At 43.8% G+C, this 19,575-nt stretch overlaps 1 protein-coding gene across 1 annotated transcript in view; it reads left to right on the top strand.

Moving 5' to 3' along the window:
• F5 (coagulation factor V) overlaps window positions 1-19,575 on the top strand; it is a 65,906-nt gene that overhangs the window by 33,007 nt on the left and 13,324 nt on the right. Inside the window, exons 12-18 of the mRNA XM_073308245.2 lie at window positions 392-604; window positions 2,468-4,499; window positions 7,004-7,178; window positions 12,682-12,918; window positions 14,501-14,708; window positions 16,752-16,925; window positions 19,366-19,482. Of these exons, the coding sequence (XP_073164346.2) occupies window positions 392-604; window positions 2,468-4,499; window positions 7,004-7,178; window positions 12,682-12,918; window positions 14,501-14,708; window positions 16,752-16,925; window positions 19,366-19,482 (3,156 nt within the window). The remainder of the gene's footprint in view (window positions 1-391; window positions 605-2,467; window positions 4,500-7,003; window positions 7,179-12,681; window positions 12,919-14,500; window positions 14,709-16,751; window positions 16,926-19,365; window positions 19,483-19,575) is intronic.

Raw genomic sequence — 19,575 nt, 5'->3', positions numbered from 1 at the left:
GAACCCAAAAGTGAAAAGTAAACACAAGTGAAATTGACTCAGAGTCTATTTTCAGGGCTAGCTAGCTGAGAGAAATGTACAAAATAAACAATTTAAAAAATATATATTTGAATTCTTTCACCCTGAATCCAATATAGGGTGACTAGGAACAGAGGTAAGGACATTTTATTTTAATATGTGATTTTTTTAACCTAATGGTGTCCCTTCAGATGAAGGTGTCTGGATTGCAGCCCAATTTCATCAGAGTGCCAATAACCTTTCTGTCTGGATACAAAGGTGTGTCAGTTCCATCCCTGATGTCACTCCATTGAAAGCATGAATTTGGCTTACCGTCTTGCATGCTGGTGAGGCTTTATGGTGCTGTAACAGCATATCTTATGCTTTGTTTTAGCAATAAATGGCTACATGTCTGACAGCACTGAAATCCTGGGATTTTGCCATGACGAAATTGTGCAGTGGCATGTCTCCAGTATTGGCACCCAGGATGAGGTAGTGTCCGTACGCCTTTCTGGTCACACTTTTTTGTCTCGAGGGAAGTATGAAGATGTACTGAATCTTTTCCCCATGAGTGGAGAATCGGTCACTGTAGAAATGGACAACGCTGGTAAGTGGCAGAACTGCTGTGCTTGTTTCATGATCTGCTAAGAGATTTTGTTTCTAGAGTCCATAAGGACTCATAAAAATAGAAAAGCTTTGTATAAAGTGCATACAAAATTTCGGCCCATCTACATCTTTCCCTAGATTACAGCAAGAGTGGTTGATACACATGGGGTATGTGTATGCTGGCAGCACATGACACAGCAGTGCTGTTGCATGTGCTATACTTACTGATGATTCTGTTTTGCTTTTGAGCACTCCCCAAAAAAGTCCTTACTGTGGCTCTAGTTGTATATCTGTCATTTGAGGCACAGTATTGAAGTTCTCTGTCAAAATCTATAGAAACGGAAAAATGTCCACATCTAAACCAGCAGGCCAAATCCTAAAAGCCATACATTGGGGCCCTGTTCACCCTTCTGCATTCAGAAAGGAACGTCCTGACAGTGTCCCTTTTCCAGAGCAAAAGCAGCTTTTCCCTCTTACTTTGGCAGCAGAGGAAACACATGGTGTAGGGACCCCTGCGTCTGCTCTATTCTACTGTAGGATATGTAGCTTTCCACTGGTGTTAACCACCCTGCGCTGGTTAAAATGGGCTTATGGCCAAATTGTACTGGTGTTACTGAGAAAAATGGCTGCATCACATGTCAGGATCTGGCCCACCAGTCATTTAGGAGCGAACGAATGTTGGAACGATCAGACTGGATCAAACTAGTGGTCCATCTAGTTCTAGTATCCTGTCTCTGAGAGTAACCACTATCAGATGCTTCACATAAAGGTGGAAGAAATCCCACGGTGTGGACAATTTTGGAATACCCTGACTATAATGGAAGATTCTTCCTAATCCCAATGGTTGGCTGATGCCTTGAAGAAGAAGGGTTTAGATCCCTTAATTTTTTATCCTATTTAAAGTACCTGTGAATGTTCTCCTTGTCCATGTAAATGGCTAGTTCTTTGGATCCTACTAACTTCTGGGTCTAGCGATACCTTCTGGCAGTGAGTTCCACAGGCTAATTATGTATTATGGTTTTTTTTTAAAAAGGAGAAATGTTTACTTGAAGCTGGAAACCTCCATCAGACTTTACAGAAATCTCCAAAGTTGTACTTTTGTACTTCTCCATCATTATTGTTTGGTTTTAGTATGTGATCACCTCCTTCCCTCCCTAGACCTTCTTTTCCAGTTCTTGTAAAATGTGCTCATTTTTGCTGACTTTGGAAATAATGTAAGGAAAGCAATGCAATTCTGTCACTTAAAATATAGAGGCGGTAGAAAATTACACCTGGCATCTTTTTCAGGTAAAAGCCATTTTTTGTCCATCTCTCCCATGTTTTATTGTGGGACATGCCATGAAATGCAAAGAGCCTGGAGTCACTTGGTGCAGTGTGCCCATTTATTCTCATGTAGGCCAATCTGGAGGTCCAAATGTGGAATTTCACTGTCCTATTAAAGACCTTCCTCCCTCTAGAGGGTTTTAAAATATTGTAACATATCTGATTTTGAAATGGTTTAAAATGCCTTTGAGGATTTTTATTATGATCAGTATTCTCTCATCCATACGTTTATACACATAACCCAAACTCCCAAAATTTGGATCCCTATCTAAACCTCTTGTTTCCATCTAGTTTTGATCTCTTATCTCCCTTTCTATCATGGGATGTACCAAAAACCTGAAACCAAATAACCCTAAATTTTAGGGAAGTTGAGATCCAGATCTGTCTGTGAACTTTATGGGTCAATTGTATTCAGTATTCATGATTTATTCCTACGGTTATGCCTAGGAATCCCAAACAAGGACCAGAGCAATATTGTGGGGTGCTGTACATACTAAGCTCTACAAGTAATATGTAGTAAACTTTTTATTTCCAATTGCAGGTACATGGCTTTTTGCATCCTGGGGTTCCCCTGAGATGAGCCATGGCATGACGCTGAGGTTTAGAGATGCCAAATGTGAAAAAGATATAGATTATTATTCTGAGGATGCCCTGTATGAAATCATAGTTTTTTCATATGAGAAGACTCTTAAAAATGTGCCTGTAACCTCACCCCAAACTAAAGGAGAAACAGAAGAAAAAAAACAGCAATCTTCTGATTATTATGATTATCAAGATTTTCTGGCCTCAAGTTTGGGACTTCGGACATTTGGGAAGAAATCAATGGTCCAGGAAGAAATGCAGAATCTTACTGCTCTGGCCATAGATGAGAACTTTGGCACCAGCACTCTGAGGGCTGATGTGGCTCCTGGCTCAGATCCGCCATTCATGGAGAACAGTGATACCTTGAACACTGATGAGCTCTTGGAAACTCAAAGCACTGCTCCTCTCCCAACCGAAGCTGGGTCCGTCCATACAAATTACACGGTGGCAGCAGAAGAACATTCATCTCCAGTCACCACAACAGCAGTAAGTCCTGACTTGGCATCTAAAGCTGGAAACCAAAGTGACTATGAAGCAAATCACAGTCAGATGTCAGGAAATTATGAAAAAACACTTGCAGGTGAACTACTGAGGACCAGGGAAGAAGCCCAAACAAAAGATGCAGCAGAACTGTTACCTGACAGAGGGGACAGCATGACACCCTCCTCTGCAACACTCAGTTCAGAGGAACCACAAGTGGAAAGTTCAGGAGGAGAATACAATTTCAGTAGAAAGAGGGAAAGGCGAGACCAGCTGGAGACTACGTTTTACGCCGTTAAAAAGATGCAAGCCCTCTTAGATCGTATACAGCAAAACAAAAGTCTTTCTTCTCTTGGTAACACCAGTTCAGACAGAGCACCTCTTTCTGCTCACCATGCAAAGAATATCTCCAGTTCAGATATGTTAGGGACTGACCAACTTCCAAATGAATATGTTGAAGACAAGGATGTGGAGGAGGAAGAGGAGGAGGAAACCAAGAAAGAAAATGCTGAATTTCCCAAACATGCAGATAACTTGACTTTTGCTGTGGGACACAGGGTGGAAAACAATGAGTTAAACATGTTCAATGTCTCTGATTTAGAACTACCCAAAGATAAACAAGAAAGAAATTTTACTCTAGATTATGCATCGGATATCTTAATTCCTACTCGTAGCCCAGTGGTGGGAAAGGACATGCTGGGAAAGCTGTCGCCAAGGGGTATTAAGTCTCCATCTAAAATTATGAATGAGAAATGGAATTTGGCCTCTGGGAAGGAGAGTTATGGGATGGAGATAAATTCAGCTCAGGCTACTGATAAATTACAGAATTGTTCCAGAAATGCTACAATGCCTACAAGAGAGAGTGTATCCCTGAATAAGAAGAAGCAAGGGAAATTCAAAGGCTACTCACCATTTATAAAGGGTCATGGGAAAGTAAGGAGCAAGCATCCAACTCTGAAAGGGGAAAAGAGAAATGTGAATGGCACGCTGAGTACCTCTGGGACTCTCATCAAGACCCGAAGGAGGAAAAAGCATAATCAAAAGTATAGTAATCTCTCATTGACACCCAGAGGTGTGAGACCCCCAAAGGTACTTGGAGAGCAAAACTGCACATTATTGTCCAGGGAGGCCAACCACACAGTGTCCCTTTGTGAGGCCAACAATACAGAATTGCCCAGTGAGGCCAACCACACGGTTTTGCCAAGCAGAGCTAACTACACGCTGACCCCAAGACAATTTAAGCCCATCATCATAGGGCTTCCCAGTGGGAATGGGGACTACAAGGAGTATGTTCCAGGAGGCTCTGACAGTGAGGAAATTGAAGATTACTCATATTCATATGCATACGTAGAATTCGATGACCCATATACAACGGACCCCAGATTCAACCTTAATAATGTCCGTAACCCTGATGACATTGCTGTGCATTATCTCCGCAGCAGAGGGACCACGAAGAGATACTACATTGCAGCCGAAGAGGTCTTCTGGGACTATGGAGGATTAAAGAAAAGGTTGGACCTAATTCTTCTTCTCTGTTGCCTCACACCCTGTTGCTGAATACCAGGCCACTGATTCAGATAGCTGTCGCACAGCAAAGCTACTGTTGCTGAGGGATTAGGGGATTTCTTAATCACACAAGTGCTGTTCCATTTAACAGTCTGTAATGCAGTAGGTGAAGAGGAAGGAAGGACCAGTGCTTTAGGGCACTAGCCTGGAATTCAGGAGACCTGGGTTTAACTCCCAGCTCTGCCAGAGACTTCCTGTGTGACCTTGGGCAAGTCACTTAGTCTCTCTGTGCCTCAGTTCCCTGTCTGTAAAATGGAGATAAAGTCCTTTCCTACCTCACAGGTGCTTTTGTGGGGATAAATGCATTAAAGATTGGGAGGTGCACAGATACTACAGTAATGAGGCCCACATCAATACCTCAGCTTGGTATCTAAGTATGTGTGGCTGGAATGGTTTGGAACTCAGTCAAGAGAGAGCCTATAAGTTGCCAGTTTGAATTAATCTTGGGTAGGTACAGACTTTGGTGGAGATTTTTCAAAGTAACCTAAGGGAATCTCAATGGAGCTGGGTGCCTTACACCCTTAGGCCCCACCGAAAATTCAGACCTTATAGTTCTCACCATCTGAAGTTTTATTCAGTCTCCAGTACAAAATGAGTAGTTTGGCTCTCAGTCCAATTCCCAGCAGATAAGTATCCACATCATGCAAACTACCACCACTACAGATGAATCTAATTAACCCCCTGTTGCTAGTCTTAGCAGAGATCAAGAACTGATTGGACCATTGCACAAGAACCCCAAATTTGAGATGTTCGCATTTTGTTTTGATTTGGAAAAAGTGGCTTTATTTCCCAACAGGAATTTGTAATCCGGTTTTTCTGAGAGAAATTCAACCTCTTAGAAATTTGAAATTTCAAATCAAATCATGCAAAATTACCAGTCATTGCATATTTCTGTACAAAATCTGCCTTTTTTCCCCTAAATTGCTACCCACAAAAATATTTGCACAGCCTGAATTTTCATTGTTGCGTGATTTAGGATAGGAGCGGAAATAGTTTCACTACAGCAAATTCAGTCTCCGAATTGTATATTTTTCAAATTGTATCTTCAGACTACTTGACAAACTTGTCTATTTCCCCCTTCCCAACTTTCCCCATGTAGGACTCCGGTTAAGCTCCACCTTCATTATTTGTATTTGCAAGAGTGCCCAGAGGGCTCTGAGTTCTCAATGTGTAAAAATCCTGAAGCTCAAATACTGAAATGATTTGCCCTGTGTAGGGCAGATACTCAGCTGCTGATATAAATGAGGACAGCACCACTGAAATCAATGGTGCTGTGACAACTTCCCTCAGCTGAGGATCTGTCCCTGAGTCTTTGGAAGAGTTGAGAATAGAACCTACAACCATAAGAAACTGAATCAGCACTTAGAGTTTTGGTGAGACAATAAGAATCAAGCTCCTTCCCCCACAGATGTATCGGCTCTGGAGAGCTAATGGAAATATAGGATGTAATTGGTTATCAGCAGTAATTCAGAGCCGCATGAGAAAGAGATGATCCCCAGGCCTTTGCTCTAGGCACTGGAGGAGTAGTGCTCTTTCCACTAAGGGTACATCTACACAGTCTGCAGCAGCAAGCCTTCCAAGTGCAGGTCAACATACCTGGCCTTGTGCTAACACTATAACAATAGCTGTGTAGACAGTGCTTGAAACTGAAGCACAGGCTGGCACTTGGTCTCTGACTCCCACCCCCATCCCTAGACTTGAAAGCCTGAGCCACGTCGACACAGCTGTTTTTAGTTCGGTAGTGCAAGCCCGAGTCTGCTGTGGGCTGTGTAGATGTACCTTAGGTGACTCTGAGGGACTAAACTCCTATTTCTTCACAGAGCAGTTGCATTTTTAAATATGGTTGTGATCAGATGACAAATATGCAAAGGTGACACCTTCTCACGGAGCTGTCAGCATCACTTCCTCATACGGCTCTGAATTATAGCTGATAACTAATTACATCCTTTTTTTCCACTAGCTCTCCAGAATCGATATATCTGTGGGGGAGGGAGCTGGATTCTTATTGCCTCACCAAAACTCTAAGTTCTGATTCAGTTTCTTCTAGATGATGGTGTAAGAGATATAAATAGCCCAGATGGATTTTCAGATATTAGAGAAAATTTTCATCACTGGTGGTTAGAAAAACTATTTTAGGATTTACAGACTGAGCAAATCTGGTGTGGAATCACTGAGGAGAAAAATGGAATGTAGTGATATCATTTTGTAGTCACTTTAATACCCTGGATCATACATTTTCAGGGTGAATCACTGACATTTGTGCTGATTCATTTTCCTCCAAAGCATTCCAACGGTAAATGTAACTGTTTCTCAGACTACATCTTGAGGGGTTTTTATGTGTAGGTCTCTAATTTTCATCATAAGATGTCAGTTTTTCTAATTCCATGATGTTTATGTTCCATTATGTTCTAATTCCATAATTTTTCTAATTGCATAATGCTCCCCTCAGCACAGTGAGGAATGACAGAACCAGCCATGATAGGGGCAACACAATATACAAAAAAGTGATTTTCCGAAGCTATGTGGATAGTACCTTTACAACTCGGGAGCCTGAAGGGGAATATGAAGAACACCTGGGTATCCTGGGTCCTGTTATCAGGGCTGAGGTGGATGATGTCATCCAAGTAAGTCAAGGCTTCAGGTATTTAGTACATGAAGGTTTCTTGCAAGGATCTGAAGGGGCTGAGCGAGAACTGGTTGAAAAATATCAGTCATTTTTGGTGGAACATCTTGTAAAATTTATATTTTCTCTCAACTTCCCAGCAAAAAAGCTTTGTTTTTTAACACAAAACCAAAAAGGGGGGGGGGGGGTTTCAAAAACTGCTTTTAGTTCTACAAAAAAAATTGCTCTTTGAAAACTGAAAATTTTCCCCAAAACTCAAGTAAAACTTGAATTTTTTACAGAAAAAAAATTTTCAGTGAAAAACCTGAAACAAAAATGAAAATGTTTACATTTGTCTGAAAAGTCATTTTTTGTCATAAAAATATTTTGATGTAAAAATGTTGAGCAGTTCTAGTGTAAATGGAACTCACTGGTCAGTATGTGTTACAGGTCCCCCCTCTGAGCCAATTCTTAGAGGATTGGAGTTTTCACAGTCCCCCCACACTCTCAGCCAGCTATGGTAGCCGCTCATGCTTTCAGTTCTGGAGGCCCCCACGTCAATCCCGGCATGGTGGCCAAGATGCCGGCCATCACATAAATGCTAAGGATGACAGGGAAGCAATAAAAATAATAAATACAATACAAGGGATTATAGTTAGTAGTAACGGGAATATTACAAAAGGGCACACTTCCTGTGAATGAGATCTTTGAGGCGGTGGAATAATCTTCCCCAACACCACCCCCCTTAAGGGACCGATACTAGTTAAAATGCTGGGGTCTCCAGGCTTCAAACGATGCAGCTCCTGCCATGATGCCATGCCCTTTTCAGATGGACACTCTTTATGCGTACGCTGCCTGGGTGAGGGGCATATTCCCTAGAAATACTCCCACTGCAGCAACCTGAAAGCCAGAGCCCAGCGGGACAGGGATCTCCAGCTTTAAATGATCTTGATGGAGAAGTCCCTCCAGCCTGAGGAGGACAAGCAAACAGTCTCTTTGGGAGCTCCTCAGGATGCAAAAGGAGACCAACGCTCTGAAAAACCAAAAAAATGGGCTCAGACGTCTCCACAGAGAGGTCTGCGAAAACAGAGGTGGTCTCCTGTCAGGACACTGCCTCTGATGCCATCTTCCTCTCAGGTTAGCACCTATAATGCTCCAGGCATCCCTGGCACTGCCGAGGTCTGAGCAAGAGAAACAGAGTTGAGGCATCGACAAAAACGTGCCTCCTCCATAGCACCGAGCTCACTAGAACAGGACTTTGCACCGAGTGTCTCAGGCAACACGCCTGCACTGACAAATCAGTTGGTGCTGACCTCCATGGATGTACCCTCCTATGGCTTTCCCAGTGCAGTAGGCGCATTGGGAACCCTGGAGCGCATATAGGGTCAGCGTTCTAGACCGTCCACGGCACACAGATGTGAACTGTGCTCTAACCCAGCATCTCCCACACCACAACCCTTGGAGACACAGGAAGGGGAAGAGGACACAGAGCTGGGCACAGACCATGGTACATCTCCTGTGCGCAATTCATCTTTCTCCACAGATGAGGTGATTATGCCCCCACCGCCAACCTCAGCGGATGACTTTAAACAGTTTCAAGAGCAGTCTGAGAGAGTGGCGCAAAGCCAAGACATCCCGCTAGAGGAGATAAAGATAAACGAGCACAAGCTGGTACAAATACTGCAACCTGCATCTACCTCCAAGATTGCCCTTCCCATCAACAAGGCCCTCTTGGATCCTGCGGAGACAGGCTGGCAGACACCTGCCTCTATTTCACCCACCTGCAAAAGAGTGGATAGACAATATTATGTACCATCTTAGGGGGCAGACTTTCTATTTGTGCACCCACCTCCTAACTCTGTAGTTGTCAAGGCAGTAAATCACCATAACAAACAGCCATAATTCAAGGTTACACCCCATGACAAAGAACACAAAAGACTTGACTTCTTCGGACGCAAGGTATATTCCTCCGGCGCCCTTCAGTTTCAGGTGGCCAATTATTCTGCACTACTGGCCAAATACAGTTACAACAACTATGGGAAACTTGCCCAGCTCACCTCTGAGCTACCAGAAGAAAAACACACAATTCCAGGCCATCATCACCGAGGGCCAGCTCAGATGCAAAACAGCCCTTCAGGCAGCATTGCACACAGCAGACACGGCAGCCAGAACGGTGGACACAGCCACTGTAATGCACCGAGCCTCATGGCTTCCATCCTCGGGGATACGAAAAGAACTCCAGACAAAAGTAGAGGACTTCTCTTTTGACCGGGAACAACTCTTCTCTCAGAAAACAGACAAGGTCCTTTATTCAATGAAGGATTCTTGGGCAACGCTCCGCACTTTGGGGATTTACAGCCCCCCTGCAATGAGAAGGAGATACCAACCATCTCAGAGACCTAGAGACTCCTCAAACAGGCAACAATACCAGCATCAATGATCACAACGCCGGCGACAACTTCAGTCTCTGGTGCCGACTTCTCAGGCAGCACCTCCAAAACCGCAATTTTGAAAAGTTGGTCGAGGGTCTGAACGACCTCCCTCATGAAACAGTGCTCACGTCTGACCCATCCCCAATTTTTGGCCATCAACTCCAGCTCTTTTATCACATCTGGGCCACCATAACATCAGACCAATGGGTGTTGGAAGTTATCAAGTCAGGATACACTATTCCCTTTAACTCCTGCCCACTTACCCTACCCCCTTCCCTGTCCCTTTTCAGGGACCCTTTTCACGATCACCTACTACAACAAAAAGTCAATCATCTTCTACAGCTAGGTGCCGTGGAACAAGTACCACTACAATTCAGAGGGAAGGGATTCTACTCCCGTTACTTCCTGACCCAGAAGAAGAGCGGGGGATGGAGACCCATCCTGGATCTACAGAAGCTCAGCAAGTTTTTCAGATCCCAAAAATTCAAGGTGCTCACATTGGGTATGATACTCCCGGCGCTGCAACAGGGGGACTGGTTTTCAGCCCTCAACCTTCCAAGAGGCTTATTTCCATATGACCATTCATCCTGCCCACAGGAAATGTCTGCGATTCACAGAAGACGAGAACACTTCCAAAGTGGAGTATGACTGTTCGGCCTATCCATGACACCAAGAGTCTTCTCAAAAACTCTAGCGGGGGTAGCGACTCATCTGCGCAAACAGGGGATTATGATTTTCCCCTACCTGGACAATTGCCTTATCAAAGGCCCAACTCTACGAGACACAATGGATGCAGTCTGGTCCACTATCACACTATTCTGGGAGCTGGGTCTACAAATAAACGAACAGAAATAACCATAAACCCAGTCAAACAACTAGACTTTATCGGGGCACACCTCGACGCCATAGAAGCCAAGGCGTCATTACCCCTTACCAGATTCACAAACCTCATCTAAGAGATACAAGTCAGTCCTCAAGTTCAGGCTCACACTGTCCTACAATTACTAGGACACATGGCAGCCACGATGTTCATGGTGTGGCATGCAAGACTGCATATGCGAAGTCTACAAGGTTGGCTAAGCATGGAATACATACCAAGCGAGCACAGCCTACACAAACGGCTCACAGTTCCACCAAATGTCCTCAACTCATTACAATGCTGGACAAGGCCACAAAATAGCTGTATGGGTATCCCTTTTCAACAGAAACCCCTGACAACAGTGATCACCACAGATGCCTCACTGATAGGGTGGGTGCTCACATGAGTCAACACACAATACAAGGCAAATGGTCTCCGGGAGAGACTCCCACTGCACATCAATTTGCTAGAGCTACGAGCAGTCAGCAACGCCTGCAGACACTTCCTACCTCATATACGGAACAAATCCATTCGAATTATGACCAAGAATATCGCCTGCATGTTCTACGTCAACAGGCAAGGAAGAGCTCGCTCACATTCCCTATGCACAGAAGCCATGAGACTTTGGAATTGGTGCATACAACACAACGTAAACATCTCAGCATGTTACCTGCCAGGCTGTCAGAATGCAACAGCAGACACGCTCAGCAGCTACTTTTCCCAGGATCACGAATGGGAGATGAATGGAGAGGTCCTGAGTTCAATCTTCAAATGGTGGGGCACTCCCATCATTGATCTGTTTGCATCCCCAATGAATCGCAAAAGTGCAATGTTCTGTCCTCAAGAGCAGGACTGGGACTAGGGTCATTGGGGGATGCCTTCCTCATCAGATGGGAGGCACAACTCATGTGTGTGTTTCCACTGATACCAGTGATATCACACATGATACACAAGATCCGAGCAGACAGGGCCAAAGTTATCCTTACAGTCCTGACATGGCCCAGGCAGGCATGGTATCCTTACCTGTTCTGCATGGCAATATTCACCCCGCGAGCTCTCCCTCACCAGTCAGATCTGCTGTCTCAACACAACAGTCGCACTCTCCGCCCAAATCTGGAGATATTCCACCTACAGGCGTGACTCCAGAATGGTTTCACCATGATGAAATAAAGTGCTCGGAACAAGTCAAAGGTGTTATTAAACAGCAGGAAACTGACTACGAGAAACACATACCTTCAAAAATGGAAGAGGTTCTCCGCCTGGTGTCAAGGAAGACGCTTGATGACCGATTCAGCTGCACCACCATTAATCTTAGAATACCTACTGGAGGTGAAAAGCACTGGCTTAACGATGAGCTCGATCAGAGTCCATCTTGCTGCCATTTCAGCATTCCACCGAGAGATCGATGGAACTTCGACGTTTACACACCCAGCTACAAAACGCTTCCTCAAGGGTCTCCGAAATGTTTACCCAGACGTGCGATGACCTACACCAACATGGGACCTCAACCTGGTATTGAAATGCCTCGCCGGACCACCATTCGAACCGTTAGCCACCTGCTCATTTTCTCTAACTTCTTTGACCAGGCTCTCTGGTACATAAAGGGAACAGATGAGGAGTTACATAAAAATCAGGAGCAAGAAAAGGGGGAGACAAAAGCCAACCCTAATCTTGGAACTCCATCCTCAGAGTGAGGGAGACAAGACGAGCTCCTTGCCCTGGCAGTCCGCCTCTGGGGTGAGGGAGATGCATACTAGAGAAACTCCCATTGACATCAGTGGGAACTACATACACTGGGATCTAGTATTACTGTAGAACTAGCTTGTGCCCCATCTAACACAGCCAGCCAGGGGTGTAGGAAAGAATAAAGACTCCCTGTCCCCCTTGTGCAACCCATTGTACGCCTGCTGGAACTGGGGTTCTCCCAGGAATGCAGGGGCTGCTCCCAACTTGCTCCCTCTTGGGAACAATGCTGGAAAGGGGGCAGGGAGTAGGCGGAGCCATTACCCTGCTCCCCACATACTAGTAGCTGTGCACAGTTGTGTGCTGCACCCCGTAAAGATGTGTCACGAGTTACACTCCCCACCTCCAACCAGGCACAGTCTAGCCCATAATCAGTAGACAAATCTGAATCCTGAATTTGTACTTTACACAGTTCATGGGTGTTTTATGCCTGGGATCTTGGTTTAGGCCCAAATCTGCTAATCAAGAATCTGCTTGTATTTATTTTCTAGGTTCATTTTAAAAATCTGGCATCCAGACCATATTCCCTCCATTCCCATGGGCTTTTGTATGAGAAATCCTCTGAGGGAAGCAGTTATGAAGATGAGTCTCCAGACTGGTTCAAAAAGGATGATGCAGTTCAGCCAAATGACACCTATACCTATGTATGGTTTGCAACCAAGCGGTCTGGACCTATGCAACCTGGAGCAGCCTGTAGGTCCTGGGCCTATTACTCCGGTGTAAACCCGGTAAGGAAATCTAAGCAGAAGGGTGCTGGAGTCTGCTGGATAACAGCTACTATGTCTTGTTGCTGAAATACTGGCTTCACAGCACTTTGCATTGCTTCCTATTCTTTTGGGCCTGATTCACCACTCTCTTGTTCCTCATCTAATCATTTATGCCTATGCAAAGTGAATATAAATTGCTGCCACTGGCATGAGTGGATGGAGAATTCTGATTTGATAGCATTTCATAGCCGCTTTGCATAGAGTTCAGTAACTACACAAGGCAATGGGGAATCAGGCCCTCTACCCCAAATGTAGGGCCTGAGCCAAAGTCTTTCTGTTAAGTTCAGTAGACTTTTGGATCAGGCCCTTAGTTAGGAATATAGCATAGCTGAGAGATTCTCCCAGCCCCCATGTTTGCAATGTGATGTGCAAATACATCTTGGATCCGGGTTCCTCATCTGTAAAATGGGACCTTTACCCAACCTTTATTCATTAATTAAGTCTTACTTCTGTACCTGATAAATTGGTTGAAGTAATCATTCAAATAGAATAATAAAAGATCTGGAAGATCATGGTATGATAGGGTCTATCCAGCATGGTTTCTGTAAAGGAAAGTTGTGTCGCTAATCTGTTGGAATCCTTTGACTGTGTCAGTAAAATAGCAGATAAAGCAGAATCAAATGGCATATTTTATGTACACTTTCAAAAGGCCCTTGACAAGGTCACGCACAGGAGGCTACTGAAGAAAGTAAGTAATCATAGAATGCAAGGCTGAGTATAGTCATGGATCAAATGCTGGTTAAAAGAGTGAATAAACAGTAAGATTAAATGGACAATTTTCATGATGGCAAAAGGCTACAGCAAGGGGCCACAAGGTTCTGTATTAGCACCAGTGTTTTTCAATACATTTTTTAATGACCTGGAAAGCGGGGGAGGTGAATAGTGAGGTAGCAATATCCATTGATGATCCAATTAATTTAGGTTAGCCAAGTCCGGAGAAGACTGTGAAGACTTAACCAAGCTAGTTGTATGGGCAACATGATAGTAGATTCAATTCAGTATTGATGTGTACAAATAATCCGTATTGGACAGAAAATGTGAAACTACTTGCACCTTATGTGGTTCTAAATTAACCATATCAACTCAGGATATGATCAGGATCAACTGAGCGTCACTGCAGACAGATGGATGAAAACCTCTGCTCAGTGTGCAGCTTGTGGTTGAAAAAGCAAACAAAATGTTATGATGCATACAGAATAGGATGGGGAACAATACAGAAACGATTATAATGCCATTTTATAATCAGTGGTACAGCTTCCTCTGGAACTGGCCACCCATGTCAAAAAGGATATTGCAGAACTAGACAGGGATCAGAGACTGGCACCATAAGTTTAGGGGCATTTAAAAAACATGAAAAAAATCTGGCACTGGCCATGGTTGGAGACAGGATGCTGATCCAGTCTGGCAATTCCTGTGTACCGATGTTAACCCTTGTAAGGGAAAATCCTCAAATGAAAGCCCCTGTGAATGTGCAAATTGTTATTAATGAAGTATTTTGGGAAACCCTAACTTTTACTTGTAATTTGTATTTATTGCCTTCCAGGAGAAAGATATTCATTCAGGCTTGATTGGTCCAATCTTGATCTGTCGAAAGGGAACCCTCAGTACAAGTAACAGGCCAGTAGATACCCAAGAGTTTGTCCTGCTTTTTATGGTCTTTGATGAAGAGAAAAGCTGGTACTTTGATAAGCATTCCAAAGGGACTTACACTGAGAAGACCTCAGAAGTGCAAAAATACCACAAATTCCATGGTACTAATGTTTCCTTTTGTCAGTTATCCATGTTGGGAGGGAAGAGGGAGGAATTAAAAAGACCTCAACCCAGCTTCTCTTGGTGCACTTGCAACTTTGCACGCACACATCATTTGCATGCACGTATTTAATTTTTTTGCACTATTCCTTGTGCATATAAAAATAGAATATGCATATAGACTAGAGCTGGGTGGAAACTTTTGACAAAAACAGAAAAAATGTTTTTGTTAACATTTTCCACAGAAAATTTTGACTTTTTGCCAAAAAATTGAAGTTTTCAGGTTTTGGACAGGAAGTTTTCAGTTGTGGGCTGAAAACCGTAAACTCCCTGGTTCTTCAGTTTTTCAACACAAGTTGAAGTTTTCCATGGAAAACAGAACCTTTCTGTGAGAATTTCATTTAAAAAAAAATCAATTTTCTATGAAGAAGCAGTTTCAAGAGAATTTTCAGCCAGGCCTAGCACAGGCCCTACCTGCTCTTTTTGGGCAGGAGAGCTGGTAGGAAAATTTCAACTGAAACAGTTTTCAATGTAATTGAAAATGCTGATCTGATTACACCAAAAAATGGTGTAAAATTGCATCAGTTTTAATTACATTTCCCACAAAAATATATTTTTGTGTTTCAGAAAAATTTTGAACTTCCTCATGAAACAGGACACCCTGGTTTCAGCCAGCTCTAATTGGCACAGATGGGGCTTTGTGCATAGCGGGTGGATATTCAGACGTGCTTGGCATCCACAACAGAATCTGGCTCTTCAGAAGAATTCAGTTCCCACTTAGGTACCAAAAGAAGTGTCCAATTATTCCAAAGAGCTCAGGACCCAGCAGCTCCCCGCATTCCAACAATGAGAGGTGTTGGGTGCTGCACACTTTTGAAAATCTGATCACTTCATTTAGGTGCCTAAATGGGACATCTCTTTTGGAAACTTGGCCGTAAAGTACTATTATTCATGTGAATAAGTGACGGTATGCAAAAATGGAAACCACGTTTTTAAAATATGGTCCTTAAAGTCAGGCATAAGTCAGATCTATTGACATTAATAGAGTGTGTCTCATTACAGTCAAACCCCCGTACTCTACAGCAAGCTGTGCTTAAATCCTGTGGCCTGGTCTCTGCATTCTCTGGCACTCAGGTGCAGCAGGCGGTGAATTCTGTGGCACTTGCATTTAAATTTGAAAAATGGAGTTTTCCTGAATGTAATATTATAATGAATATTGCCATCCACACAGTAACCTCTGTTAGTTTATTTTAATATTAAATCCCCCAATTGAGGAGATGAGAGGCAGTTTGGGATTGGATTAAGCACATTTGCTGGATGTTTCCACTAAAATGATCAGTAGTGAAATAGTTACCAAAGCTGACATTTAAATCATCACCTTTACATTTCAGAATCAATGCACGATTCAGATGAAGTGGATAGTTCACGCCTCTCAGAGCTATTGCTTTAGGCTGTCTGCAATCTCAGGGAGACATTTGGATATTGCTTAACACTTGATTCATATTTTCTAGACCTTTTTTTTTCCACTACCAGCAGGGACCCTGGGGGCTTTTTCCTTGAAATTTTCAGAGCTGCAACACCCACTTGATAATGACCCTTTAAGAGGAAACAACTTAATTTAGGCCCTCTAATATAGGCTTTATGGAGTTAGTTTGGCTCACAAACGTAATATGAATCAAGCTGGCCTCATGTTTGACTCATTCAAAGAGATAAATTTCAACACTATCTTACTTTAACTGTTCAAGAGTTTCTGGGGCTTTTGTTAATTTTGTTTCCACCAGGGAGTTAGAAAGCCTTCCCGCTTATTTGAATGACCATCAACTACACTTGCAATGACACTTAATTCATAAACTGAGAAGGTCATTATTATATGTTGACACTAGAGATTGGCATGGACCAGGACACCACATCTGAAACGCTATAGGCTTTGGGGTCATTTGGATCTAGATCCAATCTGTATCCTCTGGTCAAACTCTATCTGACATCTTTATTATCTCTCAGCTGGAGTGTGTTTCTTTTATCTCTTGTAATATTTTCCTTTTCAGCCATTAATGGAATCATATATCACTTGCAAGGACTGAGGATGTATAAAGATGAACTGGTCCGATGGCACTTGTTGAATATGGGCGGATCAGAAGATATTCACGTGGTTCACTTTCACGGTCAGACCTTCACAGAAGTCCCTGGGCATCAGCTTGGTGTCTACCCTCTCCTTCCAGGTACATATCAGCTCAGTGTCTTGTCATTTCGACTCATAATTATGAGGCTAAACTCTACACTTGGTAATGTTGGAGTGACTCTACTAAAATTCAGTGTCATTAGATTAGCAGAAGCAGAAATTGGCTTGGGCACATTAAGATAGTGATGGTCAAGTCTTATGTTTCAAGGTGCTAGCTGTTCATTTCCTGTGAGGTCGGAAAGGACTTCCCCAACCCCAGCATCATCTACCTCATTGAGTTGGGGAGGTGGGACTGGAGCGGAGGCCGCCCTCCTCTGAAATGTAAGTTACTGGGCAAGGTTGGAGATGGGGTATGGAGTGCACGGACTAATGTCCTGATCAGGCATAGCAGGTTTGTATAGGGGAGATAGAAGTCTGCCGCTGACCTGTTGAGTGAACATGGGCAAGTTCCTTCCCTGCTCTGTCCCTCAGTTTCCCCCATTTGCAAAATGAGGACTATAGTGCTGATTGCCATTTGTAAAGTGCTTGGAGACTTGTGGCTAGAGACCCTAGTATTCATACTGAAAAGAAAGAGCCCATGAATAACTAGTTAATAATCTCAATAGAGCTCTTTTTTGTTGCCATCAAAATGCTTTTCATACAATCCCACATGACACTGCGATAACCAAACTAGGGAAATTACTATAAGGTGGTTGCACAAGAGATTGAAAGACGGTACTCAACGAGTAGTTATCAATGGTTCACTGTCAAACTGGGAGGGCTTATCCAGTGGGGTCCATCCGGGGTCAGTCCTGGGTCCAGAACTCATCAATATTTTCATTAATGACATGGATAACGGAGTGCTTGTAAAATTTGCAGGTGGTACCAAGATGGGAGGGGTGCAGGACAGGATTAGAATTCAAAACAACTTTAACAAATTGGAGAATTGGTCTGAAATTAATAGGATGAAATTCAATAAAGACAAGTGCAAAGTACTTCACTTCGGAAGGAAAAATGAAATGCACAAACACAAAATGGGGAATAACTGGTGAGGCGGTAGTACTGCTGAAAAGGATCTGTGGGTTATAGTGGATCACAACTTTAAAATGAGTCAACAATGTGATGCAGTTGTGAAAAAGGCTTAATATCATTCTGGGGTCTATTGACAGGAGTGTTGTATGTAAGACCCGGGAAGTAATTGTCCTGCTCTACACGACACTGGTGAGGCCTCAGCTGGAGTACTGTGTCCAACTCTGGGCACCATAGGTACAGAGTCTGTGGGTGCTCCAGGGCCAAAGCATCCATGGAGAAAATTTAGTGGGTGCTTAGCACACACCGGCAGCTAAGCTCCACTCCCGCCTGCCGCTGGCCCTCGCCGATCAACTCCTACCCCTCCCTCCCAGTGCCTCCTGCCTGCTGCGGAACAGCTGTGCAGGAGGGGGAGGAGCAGGAATGGGGTGCGCTTGGGGGAGGGGTCAGAAAGAGGCGGGGGTGGAGTGGGGGTTGGAAGAGGGAGGGCGGGGATGGAGGCGTGGCCTGGGGCGGAGCAGGGGTTGAGCACCCCCGGGGGAAATTAGAAGCCGGCCCCTGTGCTGGGCACACACTTTAGGAAAGATGTGGACAAAATGGAGACGGTCTGAAGGAGACCAACAAAAATGATAAAAGGGTTAGCAAACCTGATCTATGAAGAATGGTTAAATAAACTGGACATGTTTAGTCTTGAGAAGAGAAACCTGAAGGGGTGACCTGCTAACAGTCTTCTAGTATGTTAAGAGCTGTTATAAAGAGGAAGGTGACCAGTTGTTCTCTATTGAAGGGCCAACAAGAAGTAATGGGCCTAATCTGCAGCCAGGGAGATTTAGGTTAGACAATAGGAAGAACTTTCTAACTCTAAGGGTAGTTGAGCTCTGAAATAGGCTTCCAAGCGAGTTTGTGGAATCCCATCACTGTAGGTTTTTAAGAACGTGTCGGGATGGTGGGAGCAGCATACGGCTGTGACTCGGGGAGAATTCCCCTCGAGTGCATGGTCTGTTGTGGCTCCTTTACAACTCTTACACACTGCCAGAGCCATGGCTGGAGCAGGGGCCAGCATCAGCCCCTTAGAGTTACTGTTACCACAGCATGAATCCACGTAAAAGGTTAGGTCATTCACTACATGATCACACAGCACACACTGTGTATGCAGTATTATACAAAATATGTGCCTGATTCCAAGGTTATGTGAAAAAGTAAATTTTAAAGCGGTGAAGCTTGGATTGAGATCTGAACTTTTGATTCCCGCATGTCTCCAATTAGAACCTGTTTATTAAAAGGAGAATGATGTTCGTGGATCTGCTACGCTTTCCAATAGGTGCAGGATATTTGCACTTTGTCAAGCCACCAGAAATGGGCAGGATCGATAGGCCCTGGTTTATCCAGCCTCACTGTTCTGTGTCAGCCAATCTCCTGCTAACCTTTCAATAGATGAGCTGTGATTTGTTTCTCTCCTCTCTCTTTTAAAGGCTCATTTCGAACTATTGAAATGACACCACCAAAAGCTGGCATGTGGCTTTTAGACACCGAAGTGGGGGAATATCAGCAAGCTGGAATGCAGGCCTCCTTTATCGTTGTAGAGCAAGGTACTGAATCTGATCACGATCATTCTAAGATACAGGATTCTAGTTCTAAAGTTCTCTCTCCCTTTCAGGGCATGGGACAGTAATGGCTGAATA

This window comes from Lepidochelys kempii, chromosome 1 (genome assembly GCF_965140285.1).
Source record: "Lepidochelys kempii isolate rLepKem1 chromosome 1, rLepKem1.hap1, whole genome shotgun sequence".
NCBI lineage: Eukaryota > Metazoa > Chordata > Testudines > Cheloniidae > Lepidochelys > Lepidochelys kempii.
The sequence above is the reverse complement of the archived record's forward strand: the minus strand, read 5'-3'. Positions and strand labels throughout refer to the sequence as shown.